A 27,946-nucleotide genomic window follows, 5' to 3' on the forward strand; every position below is an offset into this window, starting at 1 on the left:
AGGCACTGGAACAGATATCGGGAATTAGTCCGGGAGCAGAGCCAAAACCCTGAAATGGATAATTCCCTCTGCAGCGTTTGGTGGCAACTTGTTCCAGGTGCCACACTGTGTTGTGAGACTATTCCAGCATGTGCAGTTTGCTCATTCTTCAGATCGTTCATCCCTGTTAATATGAATGTTTTTGTACACATCAACCCGTCGAATGCTACAAACTGCCAAACGTACTGGACTCATTGACTCCCATTAAATTCAAACAGTCCTGAAAACGACTCTGGAGAGTTCAAATTCAGTCTGTGTAGATAAAAATTAGAAGTCAAGCCTTTTTTATTTATTTTTTTTTTTTTGCTATGCTCATGCTAACACAATGCTAACTCCGCTTCTTTAAACTAATAGCTTCCCCAAAAAAAAAAAAAAAAAAAAACGGGCTATTTCTCATCTTTTTTTTTCTTGCCGAAATATAATTTTCAACCCGACACCCTTTGAAGCTGAAAAAGAAAAACCTAACACCAGTGAGTGCAAATTTGCTGGGATTTAACCACTTTAAATAATGTTTTCATAAAATCTTTGAAAAGGAAAACCTTAACTACAATGCACTAACTTTTTCTACAGCTTACAAATACGGATGCTTGTAAATAAATTCTATCCTATAAGTGCTCATATAAGTACTAATACACTAGCTGATATACGGTTAGTCATGTGGCATGATATTAGTGATAGCGGTGGCTGTCAGTACAGAAATATGAACACGAATACGCCAACGAGAACGGGCTGCATTTTTGTAGAGAAAATACCAAATCGCTAGATTCGCTTTCGATTTTTTTTAAAACAATATGTGCTTTCCGTTCAAATGTGCTTGGTTTGTTAAAAGTTTGTCGTTCTATAGATGAGCTTCTTTTAGACCCAAACTTAGATTGGTTACCACCTGGCACAGCATCGCCTCTGAATTTAGCTTCGTGCTTAAGCTCGTCTGGGATTTGAGAATTTTGTGAAATCTACACTCAAAATAAATACGCTTATTGGTTGGTAAAGCTGAGCCCCCCCCAAAAAAAAGTATTAATGCTGGAACAGTCCACGCTAGCTTAGCATCGGATGTTATTCACGGCGCTGACGAGGTTCGATTAGGCCACAATATGTGATAGCCTCGTTTTTAGTAGAAGAGACTAACGATCCGTTCCACTAAACCAAAACCAATTCTTTAAAAAAAAAATTAAAAAAAGAATTCGTTCCTGAATGCAAAAATTCACTATGGATTGTTTTTTTTACCGCAAGCATTGACAGTATGAGACCATTTAATTTATGTTATGGTTCTGCTTCTTCTTTTTTTTTCGTCATAGTTTGAGAACGGCATTTGTCACTATTTTCGACTCTGCGCAACTCGACTGGGTGAATTTTTGTACTTAAGTTTTTTTTTTTACTACCCCTTGTCTGTAAAATATTGGTGTACTCAGAAAGGAGTTTAGCATATCAGCATGCCTCGCCATCACACGTACGCACACATCCTTTTCTTCTCAGTGTGTGTCATCTCTTACTGTCGCCCTTTAGCTCCGAGATGCCGTGTGACCGCCTGGGAGAAAACTGCATGCAGATGATTACGTCTTCGTTGTGGAGCCTTTGTGTGTATGCGACATATACTCTGGGGGCATTTTCAGTTTCGATAAAGACTCGTATGTTGTGCGTATGCTTGATCTCAACTGTGCGTTCGGATCGTTTTCAGGGCCGACGTCATGATGTGTTAGAGTGAAGGGCGTCATTTCATTACGCGAATGCCGCTGCTGACATATCGGTTATTGAATGTCTGCACTGTGCCCCTCTGTGGTCACTAATGGAGGGTGACTGTTAAAATGGAGACTGGCAGCAGCTTCATGTTGCGTGTGGAAACATGATTTATTTTTTGCCTTCGGCAGAAAAAGAAGCAGGAGTTTTGAAACGTTGCCGGTTACAGATCGGTACAGAAATAGAAATGTGATTGTTTTTTAAAAAAAAAATATTTGCGGTTGTGCATTCGGTTATTTGTTCAGAATAAAAATAGAAACCTCCCGTGTCGGGTTCATAATCCATCAAGCTAAAAATACCAGATGTGCTGTGTTTTCTGTATCACTGCTTAGAATTTCCCTCCGAAGGCTGTCAGGTAGCAACAAGAGGAAGATTCAATCCGATGTTAGGAAAGGAAGTGACTTAGGTGTAAATAAATAATGAAAATATATTCATTTCTTTCGGCATCTCCGTACATCAACTTTTATTTAGGCCTTTTCTATTATTCTACATTTCTTCCATTTATTTTTTTCTGGAGTCCCAACCTCCGTCTTAAAGTCCGATTGGTCAGCTTAGCGAACCAGACTGAAGCAAACGATTCATATGAAATCTACATGACACATGCTAGCGATGCAAAACGTGGAATAACAACACAGAATGGCTCTCAAACCCATACACACTATAGCTGAACTTTTTTGCTTTAGTGACTCACTGACGATGCTTTAAGGCAGTCAGCAAAGTCAACAGCGTCAACTTTACCCTCAAGGTTGTTTTTTTTTGTTTTTGTTTTTTTAAAGGCTTCCACGAATTACTTGTCAGATTTTGTCATGATTATCTGTTCAGCGAGACTGCTGGTTGTCTACATTTTGCTGTAGTAAAGACGGCAGTAAACATAGCCTGTTTCTAATGGCTCAGATACACAGACATTTGTGAATTTTGAATTCGAAAGGTTCATTGCAAATTGAATTCAAACAGCAGCTCGAATCTAAAATATCTAAAATGTCTCAACCGTGACTGGTAAAGAAAGGCAAGATACCAAACAATAATCCCCCCCCCAAAAAAAAAAAATTAACATAGAAAACAAAACATCACTGTTGGTTAGATACCATTATAGACTTAATTAAAACTAACATCAATAGTATGTCTTTATACTGTATAACTATCTTACCAAATTTTTTTTTTTTCAACATCAGTACATCTTATTTCATTGGTGGTAAAATATCACCCAGATATTTTAGTCCAGATCTAAACCCTCGATTCCGCTGCGTGATTTTATTTCAACCTCCAGTTCAGTAAGAAATAAAACCCTCATCACGACTGTTTGGGTTGTGGGCGACGGCCGGCACGTTTCCGAAGGAAGTGACCGCCGTTTGCTCAGGAAACCGTTCGCCCCGCCGGCGCGCTCCACTGAGCTTTGCTCCTTGACATCTGGCTCGCCGTTCGGGTCAGGAAGGAGTACGGCGGACGCTCCCCGACCCCCCATCAGTGTACTGCTGGCGGCCACACACTGTCTGCCCGTCTGCCCTGCTGGCGTCCGCCCCGCAGCTCCGTGGGCGGACCGTAGAAACACAACCGCTAGAAGGGACATTCGGTTGCATTTTTCAAGTGCAGCTGCTTGGACGATCCGACTGTGCCATTCAGCTCGAGCCAAATAAATACAAGTCAGTGTGTGAATGTGGGCGACTGAAATATAGCGTTCGGCGCTAGCTGCTGGTCTCAGCGCGACGCTAGGTGAGAGATTACTGTCGGCGCGTTCGAAGAATTCAACGCTGCATAAGAAACAAACCAGTGAGAGGCAAATGTGACCTTTTCGGCGTGAAGCGTTTTTTTTTTTCTTTCTCTGAACCGTGAGTTAACAAGGCAGAGATATACTCGGTGAATGTCATGAGTCACTGGTGTGAGAGTGACAGAAGCTGTTCAATGTACCGTACAGTGATTACCTTTGTCGGCCTCCACCAACTGGACCCCACACATCTCCTTAAAGACACTAAATTATGTTATGTACCTAATTTATGTGCACAAAAATGTATTTAGTGAGAAAATGCGTTAGAATAATGCAAAAAATATCTTATAGAAACAAGAAAAGGTTCAAATATGAATGAGAAACTGGTCAAAATCTTTTTTTTTTTGTCATTGTGGCAGCAAAAGTTTGCAAAGAAAACCTTTTCCTGTAAACCAATGGTAACTAGTTGGCATTCACATTAAAAACAAGGGTACAGTCCTGCTGTATCTGCCCTCCAGGTGTCCTTAAAGCCCGACTTGGCAAAGGAATGAAAACAGCTAACTCAGCAAACCCTGAGAAGCTCTCTGCAAGGCTTTAATATTAAACACTAACGTGTTTTGGTTTGGGGTAGATGGCTTTTTGCCCTTGAGGTTGTTGGCCTTCTTTGAATTTGTGTTTAAAGCAGGTAGATGGATGACGCTATTATTTAGGTCATTATTATTTTTTTACACAACAGCGGAGATAACCGCTTTCGGCGGCCGTAAGCGTCACATCAGCTTTTAATTTTTTACCGCTGCGTCGCACTGCGCAGCTTTTCATCCTCGCTTCAAGTTGTCTTATCAAACTTGCCTCACTGTCTACAATTTTGCTGAGTAAAGTCGCAGCTGGGAACATATCGCTGTGTCCGTGAAGCAAGGCATTGATTAAAAATAACAAGTGAAGCCTTTCCTGATGGGAGGAAAAAATTAAAATAATAATAGGTGAAAATTACTGCCCGAGTAGGCCCGGCCTCTTGTCCACGGTCCTGCCGAGGTGGAATTAATGAGGCGAGTAACTACATGCAAACCCGGCTTCACTTGAATCACTGATCACTCACTGATCACACCTCGGGCACTGCTAGCTCCTCGTGAACACGCTCCTTCAAAGACGGGAACATGTCTTCGGATGTTCATCAGCGGAGGAGTCGTTTGGGTTTCGGCACATAAATGATTCCTGTCATGCGTGTTTCAGTCGCTGCGGGTGCTTACACAGCATCCAGGCGAAGTCAGAGTCTGACTAATGGATTCTGTTTTCACTAAGAGCTGCGAAACTCTTCAGCAGATTTGCAAGCGCTTCTATTAAAAACTACATTCGGGTAATATGGAGCTAACATTGGTACACTACTAGAAAACCTGATGGCCAACCTCCCGACAGTAAAAAAAATACGAGCTGCACTGTTGATTGCGTTTTGGCTGGAAAAACATTGTGTGCAGCCCGCTTATAACAAAGAACAGAAGTACCGATGATGACGGTGGATTGACGGTACAAACAGTTTCCAATTTTCTGGGCTTATGTGCGAGCGGTGTACTTCATGTCCTGGACATCTCGTTTTGCTACGACCTCTCCAGCATAAACACATGCTTAACGGAAAAAACTATTCACAGCCTCACACGTGGAAAGAAACCCGGCAAGGGCGGTTGAATATGACGGCAATTAGGGCAGCTGGAAAGTATCTTTGGATGGAGATCCCAAATCCAAACAACAAAAAATGGCTATTTTGGCCATTGCTGTCTGTTTTTTCTTTCTTTTACCCGGAAATGACCATATTTGAATGAGAGGGTAAAAAAAAAGGGGGTGAATCTGACCGAGAACTGGAGGACACTACGCCCCGCCCACCTACACCGGCAACCTGACTGCACCCCAGTCATGTCAATCAAACCAGACAACGCCCCCAAACATACAGAGGCCTGATATCTAATTAATGCTGGAATTATTTTCAGACGGACCACCAGAACAATGACACCATAATGAAAAAATGTAATCTGAGAGAAGTTCATAATTTTGAATGGAAGTCTATTGAAGCCAGAGGTTTTTAGAGGCAGCCCCTGGTGGTCATCAGTGGTACTGTACTTGAAGTCACTTCTGCTTTGGCCTTGCTTTCCATATGTGGAGACTGAGTCCATTCGGTCACATGCTGTTTCATGCAACTGCTTCTGTTTCGCCAGATCTCTACAACGGAGCAAAGTTATTACGACCCACAGAGCCCCCGATAGACACCAATAGGAATATGAAATAAACTAGCTTTATCTTTTAATATGGAGTTTTAAATTGGTCTCCTGTAGCATTAAAACGATTTTTAAATCTCTTACATTTGTCCTTTAGAAACCTGCCGATACTCAAAGTACTTTCTGAATGAATAAGACCGGAGATGGAAGGCTGAGGGCTTTGTCGTCCTCACGCATTTAAACCGACGTAAGCCTTAACCTTGCACAGAGGCTGATGCAATAAGTCCAGCCCCTCCGGCGGAAACTCAGACCCTGGCGGGGGGCGTTGTTCTCTCACACCGCGACTCCGATGTCCCCACTGAGAGCCGAGTCAAAAATAGAGCTCTGAGCGATCGTGTTGTTATAGGTGCGAGGTCACCGCTGTGTGACTGTACGCTGCCTATGCCCATTTCTTTTTGTTTCTTTTTTTGATTTCTTTTTCTCGGCCTGAATCAGCCCACCATCCCCAAGGAATAAAGTGTGAATGCACAAAACGCTTTTTCTTCCTGCACTGAAAAGATGACTTTCAGGCTTACTGTGTAATACTTTTTTCTTTTTTTTAAAAAAAAAGGCACAACACTTTCATCTGACAGCACTGACAAGGAAGTTGTTTTTTTTTTTAGGCCAGGAAAAAAAAAAAAAAAATTGCCTCAGCGTTTCAGTCTGAAGCTAATAGCTGATATTTAATATTTAATCCTCCACTACGACATTGATATCTCCTGCTCTGTGTAGCAGAAGACTCCTCCAGACATTCAGCAGCTATTAATAATTAAAAGTCTCAATATAACCGAGTAACTAATAGTGATTTATAAAAGAAAAAATAGGCAGCGGTGCTGAGATTTTTTTGTTTTGCATGTAAAAGTGTCAGCAGGTGAATCGTTTTCCGCTCTGACACGTGTCCGTAGACCCAACAGGTTGGACGGTGGAGATAATGTCAGGTGTCGGACTGACTGTCAGTCTGGATTAACATCTCCGCTGTGCTCTCGACTGGAGGGAGCTCCTCCAGGAATCACATCTACTTAGTTCAATAACACAAACAACTGGCAGACAAGATCGAGTCGGAAAGGAAGCAGGCGAGGCGGCAGGCAGAGGAAGGGGCGGACGGTAGTGTTGTTGCTTAGCGGTGATAAAGCAGCTACGACAGCCTTCTTATTTTAAAATGTCGACGAGTTTGACGTCTTTTCGATTTTGTTTGGATTTTGCTTTTCACTGCTTGAAGGCCTCGACTCACTGAAACGAGGGACGTTAAAACCGCGTGGAACGAAAGCTCAGTGAAGATGACTTCAACCTGAATGACAGCAGACAATGGTTTTTTATTGATTTTAAGCTTTCAAAAACTAAACTTCCAGTCTGTGTTGTCACGAGACGGAAAAGTCGACAGACACTACCATTTTATTTGAGCACGTTAGGCGTGAGGGACGCAAGTTATTATTTGCCTCCTTTTGGAGTGGGTACTATCGATCGAGTCGGTGCTGTAAGTTCACCAAAAGCTGGAGTTGCTATATTTACTAAATCTGGATTTACAGAGCGGTTTACCATTTCATTTGAAAGGTCGGCGGTTCAATCTCCGGCTCTTTGTGTCCACATGCTGAAGTGTCTTCGAGCGAGACACCAAACGCCGTGGCACTCGAGCACGGCAGCTTTGTCACCACTTTTGTGTGAATATGAGTTGATGACGCAAAAATTATAAACCGCTCAAGTAATATAAGTACAGACCATTACACACCAAATACCGGAGCTCCTGGTTCAGGAATGCTGCGTTTATAATATCGGTTTATTGGTATGTAATAAATGGAAATTAAGTTAGTGCGCAACCAACCTACTGAAAAAAAAGAAGTGGATACGTAGCTAACTACCTACACAGCCAGCATTTACTTATCATTTTTATCTAGAAAATGACAGGCGTATCCAAAGTGCTGTCTTAAGTGGAGTCTGGTTCCAGGACATTTTGGCTTCACCTTTGTATACCGGCAGACTTTTTGCTACTTTTTTTTTTCTTTTTTTCCCCTCATCTTGACATAAATTTCTTAGTCGTTGATTTGCAGTTTCGGATCCGCAGCGTTTATATTCCCGGCTGAAGTAAAACATCCGTCTCCGTGTTTTTTTGGGCGTCCTTGTGGCTTGTGCCAGTCACTCCGTCTTCCCGGTCGCTTCATCATCCGGCTGAAGCATGCAGGTAGTGCTTCCGTAGCCTTTGGAGGGCTGTTATCCTCTTTGAAGTGTGGCAGCCAAATGTCTAATTAATACACTTGTAGCCTGACGGAGCCGGCGGAGAGGCAGCGGAGGGGAGCCGAGCCTCGGCACTTTGAGTGTGTCGGCGTCGCCTTTGGTGTATGTCAAGCAGACAATCGCAATAAAAAGGCAAGAAGTGTACTACACGTGACTCTTGTGCAAAGTTTTAGTTTTGTGCCTTTATTTCTACGAGTCACGCTCGTGTCCTTATATTTGCCCCTCTGCCGTCCTGACGTCTCTCTTCCTCTCTGTGCCGTCCCACTTTCCAAGTATCGACTCAGCGATTGCACATCGGATCAGATGGCACCCCCTCCCCCCCTCTCCCTCCTCCTCCCCCCTCATCCCCCTTCCCTCCTCCCCCTTTTTCCCCTCTCCACATGGCAATGGCAATTGATTTCCTGTCTGACAGGAAGCTTCTCTCAGAGCCTCTTTTTACTGCCCCTGCGTCCGCTGTGCTCCGCCGTCACTGGACCTCTGGCTCCCATCAGCCAGGCGTAGACGCAAGACTTCACAGTACCACAGACCCGGGGACATCCATCCTGATAAGGTTAACATTTGTGGCAAATTTAAAGCTGCTGTAATCTGTGTTTTATACAAACAGCAAATTAAAGTACTCTGTGAAAAGTGGTCCCTTTCAAATAGGAGGTTTTGATATTACCATCCCTGGCCAGGGATTTTAACCCAGTATGAAGCATATGTGAATATATTTGGGCTAAAATGATTCCCCAGGCCCAAAAAACACATTATGGCTTGGGTTAAAATTGGCACTTTAGCTGTTCTGTACGTTAAAGTTACTACTTCCTTAAAGTTATGCAACATTCGTTGTCGTGGCGGCAGGAAACGTAGTTTTAAATGAGTGTCCTGACTCGTTGTTAGAAACAGGAAGCAAACAACGGTCTCCAAGTTTGCTGTTGTATGTAAATCATCCAATCAACCCGCATCCTCTTAATAAGGAACATCTCACTATACTGACATGTCATTTGAACTGTGTCACTTCTCAAGGCAATTTATATGACCACCAGAGGTCGCTTAACTTAAAAATGCAACTTGTATTAAGCTGCTTACAAGAAAGACCTACTGGTTGTTTTTGAAGGACAGGCTAAATTTCATATGTACTCTAGGTTACTTTATTCTCATGGTTTGAACCAATAATTTCATAATTTATCATAAATAGATTTGTTGTTAAAAGCAGATCAACATACTGTATTTAAAACACTGTATTCAAGACTGCATGTGACGCTGCCTCTAAAGTTTTTAAATAGTGTTCTCACAACCTTGTCCTATACTTTTTACGAGGACTGTAATGAAATAGCCTTTATTTTACGACTACGGCTGATGAAAGCATCACTCTGGGGCCGTATTTCTAATTAATGTGTTTGTTTTGTTTTTCACAGCTGCTGCTTTCCAAAAACTTGACATTTATATTTTAAACAAGCCACTTTTCAAAATGGCCACTTTAGGCGAAAAAAATGTCTGTGTTTACCTTTTCGTCAGATTAACAAAAACAGAATTGTTTAAAATGATTCACGTTAAAATCATAGTTCCAAGTTTTGCCTCGATTTATATTGTCTTGTGTTGCGAAATCTCCTTTTCCCCCAAATGACAAAGGTGACAAACACACCAGGTTGAAAGAAACCACAGCAGTCCGTTTCTGTCATTACCAGTTTACTTACTGAGGTGATTTCATTGTGATGTTTAGTGTAATTGTCACTTGCGATAAATGTATTTATTCAATACAGACTGGAATTTAAAGAGTTGGAGGTATGGGGGGGACTTCAAACGGCACATTTTGGTTGAATCTAGCAAACGACACAATTATCGAAATGAAGAAAATATAATGTTGAATTCACTGATTCACGATAACCAAGATAAAAAAATTTAAAAAAAAAAAACTGTGTTAAAGGATGAAATCATTGGTTGCTTTGGATACATGGGCTCATTGAAAAGAGCTCAATATGTACCTTGAATCTGTCCTGCGAAAACATCTGAACAGCAGAAAAGGTCACGGTGATAATCAAAAGACAAGTGGAGTTTCATAACCGTCTACGAACTGGCGGAGGAGGAAAAAGAAAACAGAGAGAGGAAAGGTTACCGCGGTGCGACTGTGAGATGTGTTATTTGGGACGACGTACTCGTGAACGGAGAACAAAAGAGGGCATTGTGGGTAATTGGAAGCAAGAGAGCAGGGAGGGCAGTGATGATACGTGAATGAGTTAATATGACAAAGCAAAGACTGCTTTATATTTCCTGTTAACAAAGAGGAAATTAATTTGCAAGTAGCAAATAGGTACCTACTCAACATAACAGAAGTGTTTTTATTCCTCCAAAATATCAGTTCTTGCGGTACAGTATGCAACAGCAGTTGTTAAACTTTTCCTATGTTCAGGCATTAGGAACACATGGTTAAAGGCAGTGAAATATCACGAGCTTGTTTAAAACCAAACAAAATCCACAGAGACTTGAACAAAGCGTGTTTATTTAGATTTAAACAAAACCACAAACAAATATTCTAATAGTCGTTAGAATCGCCGAAATCAAATCGCTCTTCCTTATTTCCTCTGTTTTTACTGGCAAATTTTCAATTAAAAATCGAAAAGTTCAGAGCGAATTTCACGTAAATGTAGCTGGGAAAACAATATTTTTCCTTTTTGCCATAGAATTGATGTAATAAACACCTCAAAAACATTTTTCCACCTACTGATAAATCAGTTCAGTTTACTTTTTTTTTTTTTTCTTCTTTCTTATTGTAATTGGTTTTATGGGCTTAAGATGTACCGCCTGTAAAACAGATCAAATCATGGCATACAAGCTTACCTTTAAACTTTAATATATATTATTTTTTTTAATACAGAGACTACAAATAGAGCAGAACAGAGATTCATACTCCGGTGTCAGCTCTGCTTTTTGATGCTCATGAATAACCCGGTGTTGTTGGAAACGGTTGTAAACCTGAGTGAGAAACAGATGAATACAACATGGTGGGAAAATAAATGTGTAATGATGTAAAAAAAAAAAAAACGGAGAAGGTGAGCCAGACCCTGTGGGACTGAGCTGGGTTGTCATAGCAACCCTGTCTGGGAGAACTTAAGAGAGAAAAAGAAGCCAGGGAGGCAGAGAAACGAGGACAGGTCCATTTTGTTCTCCTCAACGAGCTGTAAAAGCGTCTTCTCCCCCAAACTAGAACAAAAAAACACTTTACTCTGAAGGGTCTTTTTTTGTTGTTGTTGCTAATGGTTTTTGGCAGCGTTCTTTTGTGAAACAGAGGCCATAGAAAACAAGTCTGTAAATAACTTCTCACCCACTGACACTTTGGCTGCCTGACCACAGTTGGTGAAGGGGCTGAAGAGAGGCTTTTGAAGTCGGGCCCTCCTCTGCGGAGAGTGGACCGTGACGGCCGCATGCCTCACTGGTCGTCACAATGGTTTTACTGGGAACGCTTTCGAGCAGATACGCAACACTTGGAGCATCCGTGATGTGAGCAGAAACAAGAATGTGTGTTAGAAAAACTGTGGGATGAGTTACGTGGCCGCTTCAGTTTGACGTGACTGTCAACATTTCTCAACGGAAAGTCGAATCGAACGACGACGAAGAGACGAAACGACAGCAAAAACAAGGAAAACTACTGCAGAGTGACTACAGATGCAAAACAACCACATGCAGTGTCTGGAGATGCAAAACGGCCACAAAGACATGCCGAATGATTTCAGGATGACGACATACAAACACATAACAGCTACAAAATTAACGCAGCATGTCCAAAGAGATGCAGAAAAACCGTAAACATGATGTAAAATGATCTGCAGACAAAACTTCAACAGACGCACGAAATGACAACAGAGACTCAAAACAAATAGAAGCAAAACCATCTCGGAGACACAGAAAACAACCACAAATAAATGCAGCACGTCCACAGACAGGCAAAAGAAACCAGTAGAGACGTAAAATGAAGTTCAGTCAAAACTTCAACTCACAAAACGAGTTTAAAGTGACAATAGAGACTCCAAACTGCAAAGAGACACAAAACAAGCAGAGACTCCAAATCAAATAGAAACGATATCGAAGGGACTCAAAACAACAAACAGAGACTCAAAACAACAAACAGAGACTCAAAACAACAGACAAAGACTCAAAACAGCAAACAGAGACTCAAAACAACAAACAGACTCAAAACAGAGACTCAAAACTGCAAACAGAGACTCAAAACAACAAACAAAGACTCAAAACAACAAACAAAGACTCAAACCAACAAACAGAGACTCAAAACAACAAACAGACTCAAAACAACAAACAAAGACTCAAAACAACAAACAGAGACTCAAAACAACAAACAGAGACTCAAAACAACAAACAAAGACTCAAAACAACAAACAGACTCACAAAACGAGTTAAAAATGACACGAAAGACAAAAAAAACTGCAAAGAGAGACAAAACAACCACTGAGATCAAAACAAATAAGAAGTTAAACAACCACAATGACACAAATGAAAAATAGACGAATCATCTACAAATGAAAGAAAAAATGGACACAAAAAGACAAAATGAGAAACACAAAACAACCACATATAACAAAAATATGTAATTTAACTTCAAAATTAATACAGAAACCAAAACATCTGCAAACACGACACCACAGCATACTGCATGTAAAGTTGTGTTATCACCAGTATTGGTCCCGAGAGAGCTGCTGTAAAATGTACCGGGTGAAGTGACGTCACCTTCGGAGGTCTGGAGGTGTTCGGTCAGAAAGAAATCAGCTTTCCAGATCGGCGGCTTCAGGCTGCGTTATCTGCTTTTAACCCCGCCGGTGTCATTAGAGGAAAAGGTCAGACATCACAAAAACCTTTTGTAGGAAATACTTTACTGGAACCTCTGAATGCAACAAGTCAGCTTTCAAAAACAGCTTCTCAAGAGCGTTGTCAAGTTTTAACTTCATTGTGGAGCAAACAACGTCATTATTCTCCGACAAAATGTTATCAAAAGCCGAAACAGTAGCTACAGATCGACTGACCCATGTTTAAATATCCGGATGTCACACATCATCAGGTTTCTGGTTATTATAAGAAAAACGGCAATAACTTCACCTTAGATGGATGCAAAGTTACACACAAGACAAGAAATCAGAGGAGGACGGCGCCGGCGTCTTTCCAACGGCAGCAGCGGCGTCACGAGGCCGAATATAGCCGACGTAATGTAATGGTAATTGATTTCACAACCAGCCGTCTTACATAAGCGCGTCAGAGCGAACAAAAGCCGCGGACAAAGAGAGAGGGATGAGAACGAGCGAGGCGAGGCCGAGATGGGAGGAGGAGGAAGACGAGCAGTGTAAAGAGAATAGAAAAATAATTGAGAGCGAAGTGGAAGAGGAAGGTTGCAAGAAGTAGAAGTAACATGTCAAAGGAGAATAAAAGGAAAAAGGTGCTCGGGGGACAGAAAACGCAAGAGTTCGGCAAAAAAAAAAAAAAAATGAACTGTCAAACAACGGTGACGCATAATAAAATCATGGAAACAAAAAGAAGAAGCAGAGACAAAGCAGAAATTTAACAGAGGAGATGAGCAGACTCACAAAAAGCCCGGCTGGAAACAACACATTTATCTCTCACATCACTGTTTAGTACACTTGTAAAGTCAGTACGTCGTATTTCACCTCTTAACTTGAAGCCTCGTTGAGGTTAGCGAGGAGCCAGCAACTTTTAGCTAAACACTGTGTCACATAGGTCGTGCAGGCTGTTTTGTGTTGATAGTTAATCATTGTCAGACCTAACATAAAACATTAAACTTCACAACAAAAGTTAAGACACGGCACTTTATGTTTTCAAGACTTAGTTGTTGTCTTCTTTATGTGGGAGAACATTTTCAGTTCGGCAGTGAAAGTTCTCCAAATTTCAATAAACTGGGAAAATTAGCTTCAGACAGAAGTAAGTAACACTAACAGTAGAAAGACACTAAAAGTAAAATATTGACATGCAATTAAAAAGATTTAAAAAGACAATTAAAATGAACTTAGCATCATTTGAAAGCTCAAAGCCTCAAAATTTAAACATTTTAAACCATTTTAAGAAACAAAGACAGCAGCAAGAATAGTTTTGCACTACGAAAATAGGAGTTTGTGAACGTTAAAATGGTAGTTTCTTACCTTTTATGTTGTCAGTAGGGCCACATACTCTATGTGCTTCACACTGATTTCACTATCACAGTCCTACAGGAATTTAAATTGCATCCACGCTTTTAGTTTAGACACTGAAAAATCCCAAATGGTGGTGTGTTGTTGCGGTTTGGGTAGTTTGCTAGTTCTTGTGTTGAAGAACGTTTAATAAATACGGTACAAGTGGTTGTTAGTTTGTCCGGTTTAAAGTTTCGTGCAGATGGATTTCATAAACACAAAACTCCCGGAGGATAAAACGTTTTCAAAGCATTACGAATTTAGAAAAAAGAAAATCCGATATGATGTACACAGATGGTCCTCGAGGCGGAATTGTAAAGCAATGCAAGCAAGCAAGTAAGAAATGGAGGGAAGATAGACGGATTTACTGAGGTGAAATGAGGACAAGGAGGTAATCCTTCAGGATCCTTTTTGTCTCCTTATTTTTTTATTTATTTTTTGCATATCTTTCATGCATCACCGGTTTGTTCTAAAGATTGAGGGCAGTGTGGGTGTAATTTTGTCTTTGGATAGCTTGTCAGTGACGTCTGAGCGTCTGTAGGTGGAGCTCTTTTTATTTTTTTTTTCTCAGTTCAGACGTCTTGGCTGTGACCTCGGGTGAAAATCTTCTTTTTTTTTCCATTTCAGCTTATGACAGTTCACAGATGGTGCGACGCTTTATTGTGCTGATCTCTTCTGGAGACTCACCGGAGCGCTTTCACTCACAGTTGACACGAGGTTTTTGGTTTTATTCGTAGATTATAGAGAGATGAAGTCGTGGCGTGACACCCGGGCAGCCGGTGCGGCACCGTCTTCTGTAACACAATGTGATCCCTCTCAGCATTTATTTCATCAGTCGATCTGAATAGAAGAAATATAAAAATATAAAAAACAGGCGGTCTGCAGCGACGCCAAGGGTTCGATAACTTTATTGTTTTTGTGTAAAAAAAATCTTTACGCAGTCGCTTATTGTATCTGTAGGTAATACTATTTGCAGTTGTCGTGCTTGTTATTGAATAAGCTGAGTCAACTTTACTGTCCTTGTTCAGGACAACTCAAGGTTAGAGCAGACTTCCTAAATGGAGCTGATGAAAATGAACTTTTACCTGAAATTAGCCAAAGCTAAGGCTCGTACACATTTTTAAACATTCGCTTAATAAACTCGCAAGCTACAACGAATAGAATCTGCAAGGGACAGTTTTCATTTCCACTGACGAGAGAGACGCCTGCTTTGTTCTTAATTTGTCTTAATGAAGGGACACCAGGTTGTTCAATTCAATTACCACAAATTTCCATCTATAAATCTGCATCCATTATCATGTAAACTTTATACGGAGAGTTTGCCGTGAATTTTGTGGCCCAGATTAAATTCTTTCCTTTTATTCGTATACCGAATTGGAAAAGTCAAATTATGTATTTTTAAGTAGGTCAGTGATTTATTTATTTATTTTTTTAATAAAAAGACGAAGGATGACGAAGATGAAATGGTGATAAGTAAGCAGACAGGCAGCTGTGATGTGAGGGACAAGGAGGAAGAGAGGTGGGTGTTGATTCATCTCACTTCTCATATTAATACTCCTCATGGCTCCTTTCCAGTCACTCCACAAAGGTCACACTCGCCCATTTAATAAACTGGACACGATGGGGGGGGAGACGGTGAGGGGGGAGGTAAACAGAGGGAAAAGGAGAAAAACATAATCATCAGGTCTGGTTTCCAGTTTGACTGGCAGGTGTGTAATGTAATCTTTCCAACTGATAGAGATGTTGACAGTAACCTCAAACGATTAAAACCAGTAAAAACATTTAAAAAAAAAAAGGATTCGGTTTAAGACCTGCGAGCTGTCAGACATTCAACTAAAAGATGTTTTAAAACTAGATTATTTGTCTTTAAATACAACTCTGAGCAGCCAGGATTTTAACTGTGGATGTTGCTGGACCTTGAAACTTCTGTAAATATTCAAAATGAGACACTGTAGTAATTATTTTTACATTGTCCTGATTAAACTGGCATACTTTTAATTAAGAAACATTATAAATTCAAAACTACTACTTGTAATCGATTATTTTTACAGTGTGATATTTGTACTTGAGTAAAGTACTCAATACATCATCCACCAATGATGGTAACTTACACACAGATTTCCTACAATTCAACTTTAAAATATTGGGCCACATTTACATTTAAGTTGAAAATTAATGTAGTTTTACTGTGAAATCAAAGATCACTGGTGACTCTGGTGAACTTATACTTTCATCATCCACACAAAGTGCACTAAAGTGAAAAAATGTGCTTGTTTGCGGACTTTCTGGTCATCTGACTGCTCTCATTTTAGCCGAGCAGTTACTTTATGTTATAATCACAAAAAGAAATGACGGTCAGCGCCACTAAAATAAGAGAGCAGTTATGGCAATTAATAATAATGCTTTAAAAGGGAAGAGTTGGAGAGGCATTTAGTTGATGTTGTGAAATCCAAAACCAATTTTAACGCTGCTCTAAAGGATATTTCTACAATGGCAATGTTTTGCTTTGCGTTTTAGTATCTTTCAGCTGATTGTTTTGGTTTTTTACAAGCCCACAGCTTTTGGTTCACTAGTTTTGGTTTGACTGCATACTGTAAGTCACACATGAGCTTTGACAGGTGGATCCTTTCTTTGAAAAATCTGTGCTGGGGTGTAGCTGTGTAATTTCTTAGCGGATGGAAATTTCCTTGTTAAGTAGTGACACTGACACTGCAGGGTCTCACACACACACACACACACACACACACACACACACACACACACACACACACACACACACACACACACACACACACACACACACACACACACACACACACACACACTTCACCAGCTACTGGGAGTGACTGTGAGTGGCATCTGGGCTTTGTCTCTTTAAGTGTGTCGGATAAAACAAGCAGATTATGTCGAATGAATACCGGCGAGAGGAGAGAGAGAGCAGTAGAGGACAAAAGAGGTTGGAGAGACGGAAAAAGACGGATAGAAGCGGGCGGCCGGGAAGACGATTTTTTTTTTCAAACACAAAAAAAAAATACAAAATTCATCCTTATGGATGGTACGGTTTTGTTTTTGGGAAATTTATTTGTTGATGTTTCAATTGCGAGATTTCCATTCGAATGTAATTCGCACTATGTCGAGAAATGTTATCCTGGAGTACCAGGGTCACCGGAGAACGTCCCTTATGACCTTTTGTCCTTTTAATTACAGCCAGCCCTTCTTGAAGTAGCTGAGGTGAGGTGATGGTTAAGGATGCTTCAGCTTCCCTGTGGTCATCCTGGACTACTTTGACCACCAGCCATTACGTTGGTGCACCAGGCTGCACCAGTGTTAAGTACAAATGGCCACATGGTAGCACCCAGTTGGGTGCCATTAAACAATAGCAAAACAAGAGGGCACAGCAAGACTACATAACTGAGACAGCAAGAGTCAAAACCTCAAACTGTGAAAAAGAAAAAAAACAACACAATAGAATATGTCATTTCAAGAGCTTGAATGTGCACGATTTACAGGTCCCACATTATAGCTTTACTTTTTTTGTCTTTTATTTTTTAATCTCTCCATCGAAGCATACATGGCTAACTAACAAAAAAGCTAATTAGGTCAAATTTGCGTAATCATTTCCATTATTACTGGTTTTCATGTGCTCCCTGACACAAAAAGAGCAGACGAAGAAACAAAAACGCATTTTGTTCCTTGTGACACTTTATATGCTTCAAATATAGATATTTTGAACGCAAGGTCTGTAAGAATTATTATCAACTGGAGATTTTGCAAGTTAAAAAGTGATTTGTATCCTACTTTTTAATTTCACTTTAAGTGAAGAGAAACTAGTCCTGACAGTATTATTTCATAATGAAAAATGGTAGAATGTAATCTGCCAGTTTTAACATGGACTCCTGATGCCGGCAGCTAATTCCCCCCCCTGCGAGCCCCACTGGGGTCATGTTCGTGTGGACTGATGTCATGATCTAGCGCTGCTATTGCGCCGATGCCGTCTGACCCCGACTGGTGTGTCAGTGTGTATTGGCGTCCTTGCGTGTAGCTGTGTGTTGTGGCCGTGTCCTCGAATGCTCGTACAACAATCCCGACTTAATTAGACTCTCATGCGGCCTCGGTCCTCTCGTTATCTTTGGGGCAAGCGTCTGCGCACTTCCACGCTCCATTTTTTTTTTTTTAGGGCGATCTCGGTCAGTAAGCATCTATGTCGACTCCGGTTTTGAATGCGTCTTTGTTATCTCGACCTTTAACTGTGTTTTTGTAGATGCTGGACTTTGGATAACAAAATAAGATAATCAGTCCAAACTTTATACCGTTTCTCTCCTTTTTGGATTTGAATTGTCAGCAATGGATTTTTTTGTTGTTGTATTTAGTAGAGTTTAATAGTTTCTAGGGGACAAAGAAAACAATATCTAGCTTTATTAAAGGTACCCTGCTGAGTTCTTGGCCACTAGTAGTGCTAAAGAGCAATATTTTAATGAGCAGTCTTCTTGTTTTGTTTGATTTTTTTCACTCCCACAATGACATACATGCGACTGTCTTCACAGTTTTTTCAATATCAGTTTTAGATTTTGAATAAATTGGCAAAATATATATATATATATAAAATTAAAAAAAACTTGTTACCACTTTGTTGTTATGGATTATTGAGTGTAGATCGATGGGGAAAAAAACTCTAAATTTTAAAGTTTACAACAGAATAAAGCACTATATTAATAATAAATGAAGCACTTCTTAACTGAATATAAGCTACTTGGTTAAGCTTTTTCTTTGAAGATTTATCCCGAGTTTGAATCCGAGGCATTAATGCTTATGTAACTTTAGCTTTTTAGTGATGTTTTAATTCAATTCTGGTGTTTACTTTGCTGAAGATTCATTTTTTATACATACATCTTTCAAAAGAGGAGGGCCGTTTTGCAGCAAAAAAAAACAAATTTCCATCTTGAATCCATCTCTGTCCGTTTCCAATCAGTTCCTCATCTGTCAGCTGCTCAGATTATTCCTGTTCAGTACAACATTCAATCAACAAACCAGATTCCTTCCATAATTTCACAATGTGAATTTGTGAAATTACCTCGTGAAGGATGACGTCACCGCCGCCATCCTCATGCAGCACAGTGCAAACCGCTGATCATTTTTTTTAATTTTTTTTTATCTTCCTCAGGTCAATGACGAATGATGAAACGATAGTGTAACCTTAGATGTGTGTGTGTGTGTGTGTGTGTGTGTGTGTGTGTGTGTGTGTGTGTGTGTGTGTGTGTGTGTGTGTGTGTGTGTGTGTGTGTTTTTTCTTCTGCATGTTGCCATGGTGATTGCAGGTTGCTGTACAGGATGGCGGGGATGAAGGAGCAGCAGTTCACGGAGGAGAAGCCCCTGCTGCCGGAGCAGAGAGGAGTGGACTCAGACATGGTCAGTCCGCCTGGTTTATTTAACGCATGTAAACCCTCCTGTTCACGTGCTGATTAGTTTGTGCGGGATGAAGCCCTCTTCAAAAAAAAAAAAACTCTTGGCATAACCAGGCAGAGATGTTTGCACTCATTAGCTGTGATGGCTTATAATTAGACAATGCGCTTGTTTACCAGCGGAGGAGGAAATTAATGAACTCCATCCAACCGTGACTCTTTGATAACAACACTAGGAGAAGATGAAAGCTCATTTAAGCTGAGAGAGACAGAGAGAGAGAGAGAGTGGTGAAGGATAGCGGGAATCAAAAGCAGAATAGGCTGTAGTCGGTTATGTAAACGCCACTTATTCCAGCCCACTTATCCATCTGATGAGCAACAGGTATAAGCTGCGGCTGAAATTGAGGGCTCTTGAACGTCCCTCGTTTGGCAGGAGTGATGGAAATGGTGGAGACATGCCAGGTGGAAAAATGTGCTTTGAAGAGGCCAAATTTATGCCTTAAAAAAAAAACAACAACACATACTTAAACTTCTTACCAACTGTGACGCTCGATCCAATGAAACAAAGCAAAACGAGCTCTGAGGGATATGAACGGGAGTTCTGAACCGGCCAATTAGGAGAAAGCTGTAAAGACGACAAAATCGTTGGTGCCCACAATTGCATGAAAACAATTGTAAACAAATGTGGAGAATTTCCTCTGCTTTTTTTCTTTTCCGAGAGGCCTCTCACTTGCACTGAATCACAGAGAGGCGGCGAATGAGGCCACTGACTGAACACGATAAGCGTGACTCACTCTGCCCGTGTGTCAGAAACGAGGGAGATACAGTCGGTCGGGGGGCTCTTTGACTCGGTGGCTAAATAGACGCAGCAACAATCTGCTGCGTATCGATATGAATCCCGTCATCGATCAGCGAAAGGTCATCGGGCACCGCTCATTATTATGACTCGCCCGCCGGTAAATAATCGAGGCCGATCGACCGCTGCCTTATCCATCCGGCTGCGGATGTGACACGACGGGTCGCTCCTTTTATTGTTCTGTCGAAGACCGCTCGGGCTCAGAAACACTCGCAGTTTTATCTCCTGCCTCTCTCTCTCTCTGTCTATCTCTCTTTCTCTCTCTCCCCGGCACAAGCTTATTTAAAGTCTGGTGTTGTGCAACAGCGAGTTAGTGACCTTTAAGGGGAGTTACTGAGTGATTATCTCCTGGCACAAAACGGGTAAAAACTCATGTCGGACTAATGCTGCGTTTTAGAGCCGTGCTGACAACAACAACTGATATTTCAGCTCGTCTGTGGAGTTGCTTTGCTGATCAGATTTGTCGAGCTCAGCACTTACAACAAGAAATAAATGATGAAGCGTTTGAATTGGGAACACAACTAAGAAAGTGAGCATAAAAGGCCCTTCAATGAAGCACGGTGGTGGTAGCATCATGCTTTTGTATGTCCAAATGGTTCAATAAAAATTATAAAATGATCACTTGCCTTTTGTGTTGTGAGAGAAAACTGTAAACAGTTCATAATTAATATTCAAATTTTGGGGCTTGCAAATGTAATTATGTGAAAGAAAATCCATTTATTAAATTTTTTCCAAACACAGAAAAAAAATTACTTTATTTAATTTACAAGATGATGCTCATCTTATGGTAATTAAAAAAAAAATCATAATAATATTTCAAACTTTGGCAGGCTGTTATGTCTTCATTTATTATATTATTGAGTCATTTCAGAGGATTTAACATTCTGAAATTAACAACTGACTCATAATTTATTGGCAGAATCCGTTATTATCAGTCAGTATATTTAAAATGGAAACATCAAGAAAGTAATTTCATGCTTTGTGGACAAAAAACAACAACTGGAATAACTGAAATAAATAGCATGCTGGATCTCAGTCTATCTAAAATCCTGGCCAAATTACCAATTATTGTTCAGTCGTTTCTGCATGTGTCATGTTCCTGGTTTATACTTGCGTGTGAACATTGTGATGCAGCAGCTCTCTGCCTGCAACCTTCACTCCAATTAAAAGAAGGCTGCAGATCTTCATCGTGACCTTTCAGGTGACACCGTTACAGAAAAGAAGCAGCGAGGCGAGGCGAGCCGTCTCTTCGTCACGCGGTTGGAGGCTTTGGTGATCGCGTGTCTACGACCTCCACGAACATCGGATAAATGATAATGAATGATTTTTGCGCCATATCGTTCACGTTGACTGTGTGTTGCTTCCCCGGTTGTTGTTTTATTTTCCCCCCCAAATAACCGCCATGTTGTGCTTGTTGTTTTCGCAACACAGCAGGATAAAGGAGAGGAGGCGTCCGCGGGGCTGCCGCGCCCCGCCAGCCCCGCGCCCCTTAATCACCCCCTCCCCCCCAGCCGCCCCACTCACCGCTGGCATGTCATCGCGCGGCACTGGCTCCGCCAGACCCGCCGTCGGACCAGCGGGGTCCTCCCGGTAACTACCAGAACCAGCAGAGACATCTTGACCGGCCAGGACACCGAATCAAAAACACACACCGCCGCAGTTTTGGGAAAATTCAGAGCTGAGCAGAAAGCTGGAACATCAGATGGTTAACATTTCATTACATGGATTAACTCCGTCGAGGAAATATTAACGATTAATTCATTTTCATTTAACCTAAACGCGGCCGGCCGGCGGTAAACGCGGCGGGAGAATATGCGCCGTCAGCGGCGAAGCAAATAAAATGTTGGGAGATCATGATTCTCATGTCCCACCGTGGCTCACAGTTGTGGACAATCCAATCTTTTAATTCAAACATATCAACATATAATATATACAAACTACAAAACTAGTCCTTTGAAGAGCTAACCAGCTAAAAGCTAATAGCCTAATTTAGCTGAATAGCCTCTCATTTGAAGATTTGATGTGATTTGTATTCGGTTAAACTGTTTAAATCATTCATTTTGATAGTTGATTCATTAAAACGAGCTCTGTGGTACAAATAGTCGAGAGAGCAGAAGAAGAAACAAAAACACATCTTGTTTGCAGATGCTACGTTTTCTTTGCGCACTTTAAATGCTTCAGCTCTTTAAACTTTATAGCTGACTTTTTAACACCTTAACTTTTAAAAAATATTAACATGGATAGTTTTTGAGAAAAAAAAATAATTGCACAAATTTACAAGACTCTTGCAGCGACTGCACAGCAGCCAGTTAGCCTGGTGAGAAAGATTTAGCTCGTCCCGATTTTTTCCCATCTCACAGAAATGAAAAATCAATTTTGAAGCTCAAAAATCGTACAGGATTTGATCTAATACATAAATAAGACAAAAGCTGAATCACAAATTATATTATAGACAGAAAATAAAGAAAGATAGTACTTCTAAATGCTTGCTAACTAGCGCAGCTTAGCTGAGAAGCCTCTGACTGTAGTGGAATTCATGTGATTTTATGTCATGTGGAGCTTTAAATCACCCATTTTAATATATTTAATGTATTGTCCATTGTTTAAAGTAGGTTTTTGGTACAAAGGCGAGCTGAAGAAGAAAAACAGAGAATATTATATTTGCAGATTCTGTGTTTTCCTTGTGAACTTCAAGTGTGGTGTCAATTTTTGTCTTTAATGTATGTAAAAAAAAAAGATTTTATGATATAAATGGCACCAAATTTAGGCTTTTCAACATACATATCTGCTACACAATTTGGCTTATAAACTTCGTATTTCAAACCCTTCTTTAACTCCTTTTTTTTTTTACAGCGTAGGGTCTTTCAAAGTATATAAAAGTATCTCAGCACGAACACAAAACAAAACACAACCCCTTATATATGTTATACTAACCTTTTCTAGCAGTCTTACCACCAGTCAGCCTCCAATCCTCTGTTTTTTTGCTGGTGATGGGATTCCCCCCCCTCTCTGGACATCTCTAGTCAGCATCTCCAGGATCAGACTTAATCAAGCCAGTCCCCTGATCCTCCTGGACCTAATGAATTAAATTTAGTGCCTCAACAGAGACTTCCTTCTGAAACTAAATCTAGGCCAAAATCTACATTCAGGAAACCAGCCTGCAGACACAGATGCCAGAAACGCATCATGGCATCTTCACAGCAACCCTTATTGCTATGCAGCCTTAGACGGCTCACACAGTCCCTAGGGATCACCTGGGCTGTAGGAGGACTCCAAAAAAAAATTCATCCTATTGGGTTTCAATGGACAGTCTCGCTTTTGTAGTCTCCCTTCTTGCCCTCCTCCGAGCTGAGGCTGCTTCACATCCTCTACTTACGGTATTATCAGAAGGAGAAGAGTGCCACCTGCTGGTCCGACCACCGTCCTGTCATCACTAACATTTTCCCCCTGAAAACATGGATCCACTTGCATGAAATCCAAAGGGACCGAAGTTGCCCTTTTTAGATGTGCTTTTCTCCTTAGATGAGTGATCGATTCATCGCCTCAGGCCTCCAGCGGCTATGGTAACGACGCAGCAGCCTTGATTGGAAAAGTTAACAACTCGTTCAGCGTTGTCTGAAGGTGTCATGTCCACCTAGAGGGCAGCTTCAGGATCCCATGTTGTTTTGTGTGACGTCTTTCTCTCTCTTCAGGTGTTGTCCCTGATCTGATCTTTGAGTGCCACGCCTGTCCTTTCTTTTCTGGTCTTCATCGCTAATAACTTTAAATGTGACTTCTCCCCCCTCCCCCTTAATCCACCACTTTTCCTTTTTCTCTTTGTTCACGTCTTTTAATGCTGTTATTCATTTTTTTATTTTTTTTTTACAGAAATACCTCCAGAAATCCCCTTCGTGACCTCACAAACTAAGACCCGACTTGTGCATGTTTAACAAGGATGCAGTGTGAAAACCATCTGTCTGACTGGCACCTAACCTCATGTGCATGTCCTTAATTTTGTTTTTTTGTTCAATTTTTTTCTTTGGTCCAGATGTTCCTGTTCTGCTCTGAGCTTTAAAAGAGCAGCAGAGCAAGAATACATGTACTGAAATAACAGGTTAGGATAGGTGAACTGAAATATGACAACAACAAAAAAAACATATTAAATGTGATTTCAAATGTTGCTCTTCAAAATGTGTTATTCTTGTAACACATCAGGATGTATTTATCCTAGAAATCCTGTTTTATGTCAATACATCTCTTCTTAAAGGATGGGTTCACAGTTTTTCATGTCTGTCTTAAAACATTAATCGGGTCTTATGAACATCGGAATGTGAATAAGGGGGAATAAAAATGTCTTCTAAAGTAAATGTGAAGATTCAGTTTGACAAATCAAGTAAATATCTTTTAAAATTTACAGTCTGTTTTAGTGCAAATCGATGGCGCTCCAAAATGTTCAATATTAAATCAACAAATAATTATAAAATATCACGTGATTTTTTTTTCTTGTTTTTTAGGGTTTTTTTTAAGTTTAAAAACAAAAAGAAAACTTTAAAGAATTTAATTTGACAATGTTTTTTTTATTTCAATGTCATTCTTATCTCATTATGGCACTTTATTTATTTCATGTCATTAATTTTGACTTCATAATAACACTTTTTCTATTGAAATGTCACTGATTTCATAATGCCATTTTTAACACAAAAGTGAAGAAAATAAAAGTGACATTTAAAGAAAAAGTCCTAACGAAACAGCATTTCATCACAAGTACTTGAGTTTTGATCTTCTTTCTGTTACTTCACAGTTAGTTGGTTCATTTATATCATTCAAACAGTTTATTCCTTTAATTGTTTTTATTTAATGTTCGGCACTTTGGGGCTCCATACAAATATCTTTGTGTTATTATCTCTCCACCGTACCACTATAAGGAAACAGGGGGGAAAAAAAATTTTTTTGTTTTTTACTGAATTATTACAGCAAGCAAAACGGGTTTCAGTTTACATGTGAATATTGTTTTAATACAAACTTGAAAAAAAAATCTGAACTTATCCTTTAACCTGATGGCCCAGACCAGATCCCCTAAAAGGTGAACACCTCTCCTGCAAGATAAAAATAAAATAAAAATAAAAACACATTTTATTCAAGATATTGAACTATTTTGACCGACATCAAATTCAAAGTGTTCCAGAGGTGGAAAGCTTTGACTGATGCCGGCACAGCTATCACTTCGACTCCAGCCAGCTTGTCATTTTTGTGATTTATTTTGGCTGCCTCGGTGACCAGATGACCAAAATGTTATTTTTAATGACTCAATCTTTTGGCCCGGCTCATGTTTGTTGACAGATGCAGATGGCTGTTGAGGTGGTTTGCTGTGGGGGGGAGGAGGGTGGTGGAGGTGGAGGTGGAGGTGGGGGTGGTGTGCAGGGGGATCTGGCTGCTGCTCTCTGTCTCGTCCTGTTTTTAAAAAAAACACTTCCTCACTTTTTACTGATGATTTGTGCCCAGTTTCCCACCAGCGCTTCAGAACTATGACGATCGTTGTTGAATAAAAACGTGTGTTTGGCGCCAACTACACGCGTACAGGTGTATTACCGTGCAACATTTTTGAAATACCTTTAAAACGGGGGACTCCCATCAATTTACGCTGTCGGTATTAGTTTAGTAGTCGTCGGGTGACTACTGCGAAAACGGTTGAGGCAAAAAATAATATCGATCAGCGATGGCGCGAAGCCTCTGCAGCGCCTCCTTGTGTTCGAATGCCGGCATCTGGTTTTGTTTACACATAAGTTGCTCATTGACCCAAACTCAGGTCTGTTTCATAAAAACACAGGTGTAGAAATCATTGATGACTTATAAGCAACAAGTCGAGGTTTATAGGCGTTACTGCTGTTTTATTGTAAATAAGAACATCTTCCAAAGCCCCTTTTTATACATCAAAACCTTTGTATGTTTATATATCAATCTGAAATTTGGAGCAGTTGTGGACAAGAAATATGGCAACCATGAAATGTAAAATGTAAAGAGCTTTATGATTCATATTTTAGTAGGTTGGCTGTAGAAAGATACATACTGTACATACAAAATTACGTATTCTACGTTTTCATGGAGATAAATAAATAAATAATTTATGCATATAAATGTAACGGTTCAGGTATCTTTTACAGTTTAAGCCGTTACTTGTGCTTTTGTGATATTTACATAAGAAGTTATTAAGTACTTCTTAATTAAGAAGAATGTCAAATCTGACTGCAGAGAAGAGTTAAAAACATTAATGTGAACTGGAGTCTGATGAAAGCCAGTTATCTTGTTGCATTATGGGAACTGTAGGATCCAGTGTTTCTAAAGCTTAGGACTAAAAGTCAACCATTTTGACCTCTGTTGCATCAATTTGGACCATTATTTTTTTAATATGTCTCTTGTGAGTCCTCTTAACTTACCCAGCGTCTTACTAAATTGCTGGAATATCCCTTTAAAAACAGCAAACCGTCCATTTTAACCACAAAAATCTGGATCTGTATTTTTTTTGCTCCATCAAGTGAGCAGGTGACGCCAAACGTCTGCCGTCCTGCTGAGGCGCTTGTTGGGAAACTGTTTTTTTTTCTGTGTTCTGTGGTCTGGACCTACAGTGCAGTCTCTTCTAAAAAGGTCTAGAGGCCTTCAGCTCCAACAATGGACGCTCCGCTTTAACTGCGCGACGTCTGTTTATGTGTTCAGACTGCTTATCTCCTTCGTTTTAATTTTTTTTGTAATTTCTGTCTGTTATCTCTGCTTGTGTCTCTCTCTGCAGGAGAGCTGTGAACAGCTGATGCCGCCCGGCGAGTGGAAGGTATGAGCCTGAATTGTGAACACCTCCCTCCCCCCTCTCTCCCTCGCTCCCCCCTCGCTCCCACCTCTCGCGTCTCTGTTACCTTTTCTTATCAGCTCCCCTTTTGTTGCGTCCTCGATGTCTCATCTTTCTTTGTCACCGCTTTGTGCCGCCTCACTCGGGGAAACGGTGATGCTCGCCTGAGTCACAAGAGAGATATGTCATTTCAAGGCTAAATATAAAGATGTATAGATATATATAAAGATGATATTAGCCTTCCAGGTGCTGTCTTGACAATGACACCGACATAAAAAAAAAGAAACAAGCTTTGCAGTGGGAAAAAAAAAAAATGCATCAAGGCTAGCTGTATACACAAGTGTGTAGTTGCAGCGTGCACTCACATGTGGAGATGACATTGTGATGTATTTGCACGACACAGTAATGGCAGCAAGAGCAGCTGCAGCACGGCAGACGATGCGGGTCACCTACCTATATCCAATACAACTGATGTAAAGCGTTGCTGATTGATAGCGCTGACTCAGCGGTCACTTGGCTGAGGTGAAAAACTTGTGCTTTCACTTTGTGAGTTAAAATAACTAAGTAATATTTATTATAAAGTGGCCAGTTCGATTTCTAATTCACAAACTGAGAATATATCTTATCTGGTCCGAATAGATTTTTACTTCAGGATTGTGACGGCTTCTTCAAGTCCTGCTTTGCTTTCATTAGTTTCAACTGTTTGGCTACTTAGTTGGGCTTAAAATTACATTCAGCTCATATCGGACTTAACATAGTGAAG

General features: G+C 40.5%; 1 protein-coding gene across 2 annotated transcripts in view; it reads left to right on the plus strand.

Annotated features, from left to right (window-relative positions):
* Positions 1-27,946, plus strand: part of ndrg4 (NDRG family member 4) — a 58,477-nt gene that overhangs the window by 3,790 nt on the left and 26,741 nt on the right. For both annotated transcript variants that reach the window (XM_069714262.1, XM_069714263.1), the window contains exons 3-5: positions 19,427-19,517; positions 21,798-21,956; positions 27,130-27,168. In XM_069714262.1, coding sequence (XP_069570363.1) covers positions 19,427-19,517; positions 21,798-21,956; positions 27,130-27,168 — 289 coding nt within the window. The remainder of the gene's footprint in view (positions 1-19,426; positions 19,518-21,797; positions 21,957-27,129; positions 27,169-27,946) is intronic.

The sequence above is a fragment of the Brachyistius frenatus genome, unplaced genomic scaffold, assembly GCF_029030835.1.
Source record: "Brachyistius frenatus isolate BFR_SWC_R1_liver_20210118 unplaced genomic scaffold, ASM2903083v1 Contig_129, whole genome shotgun sequence".
NCBI lineage: Eukaryota > Metazoa > Chordata > Actinopteri > Embiotocidae > Brachyistius > Brachyistius frenatus.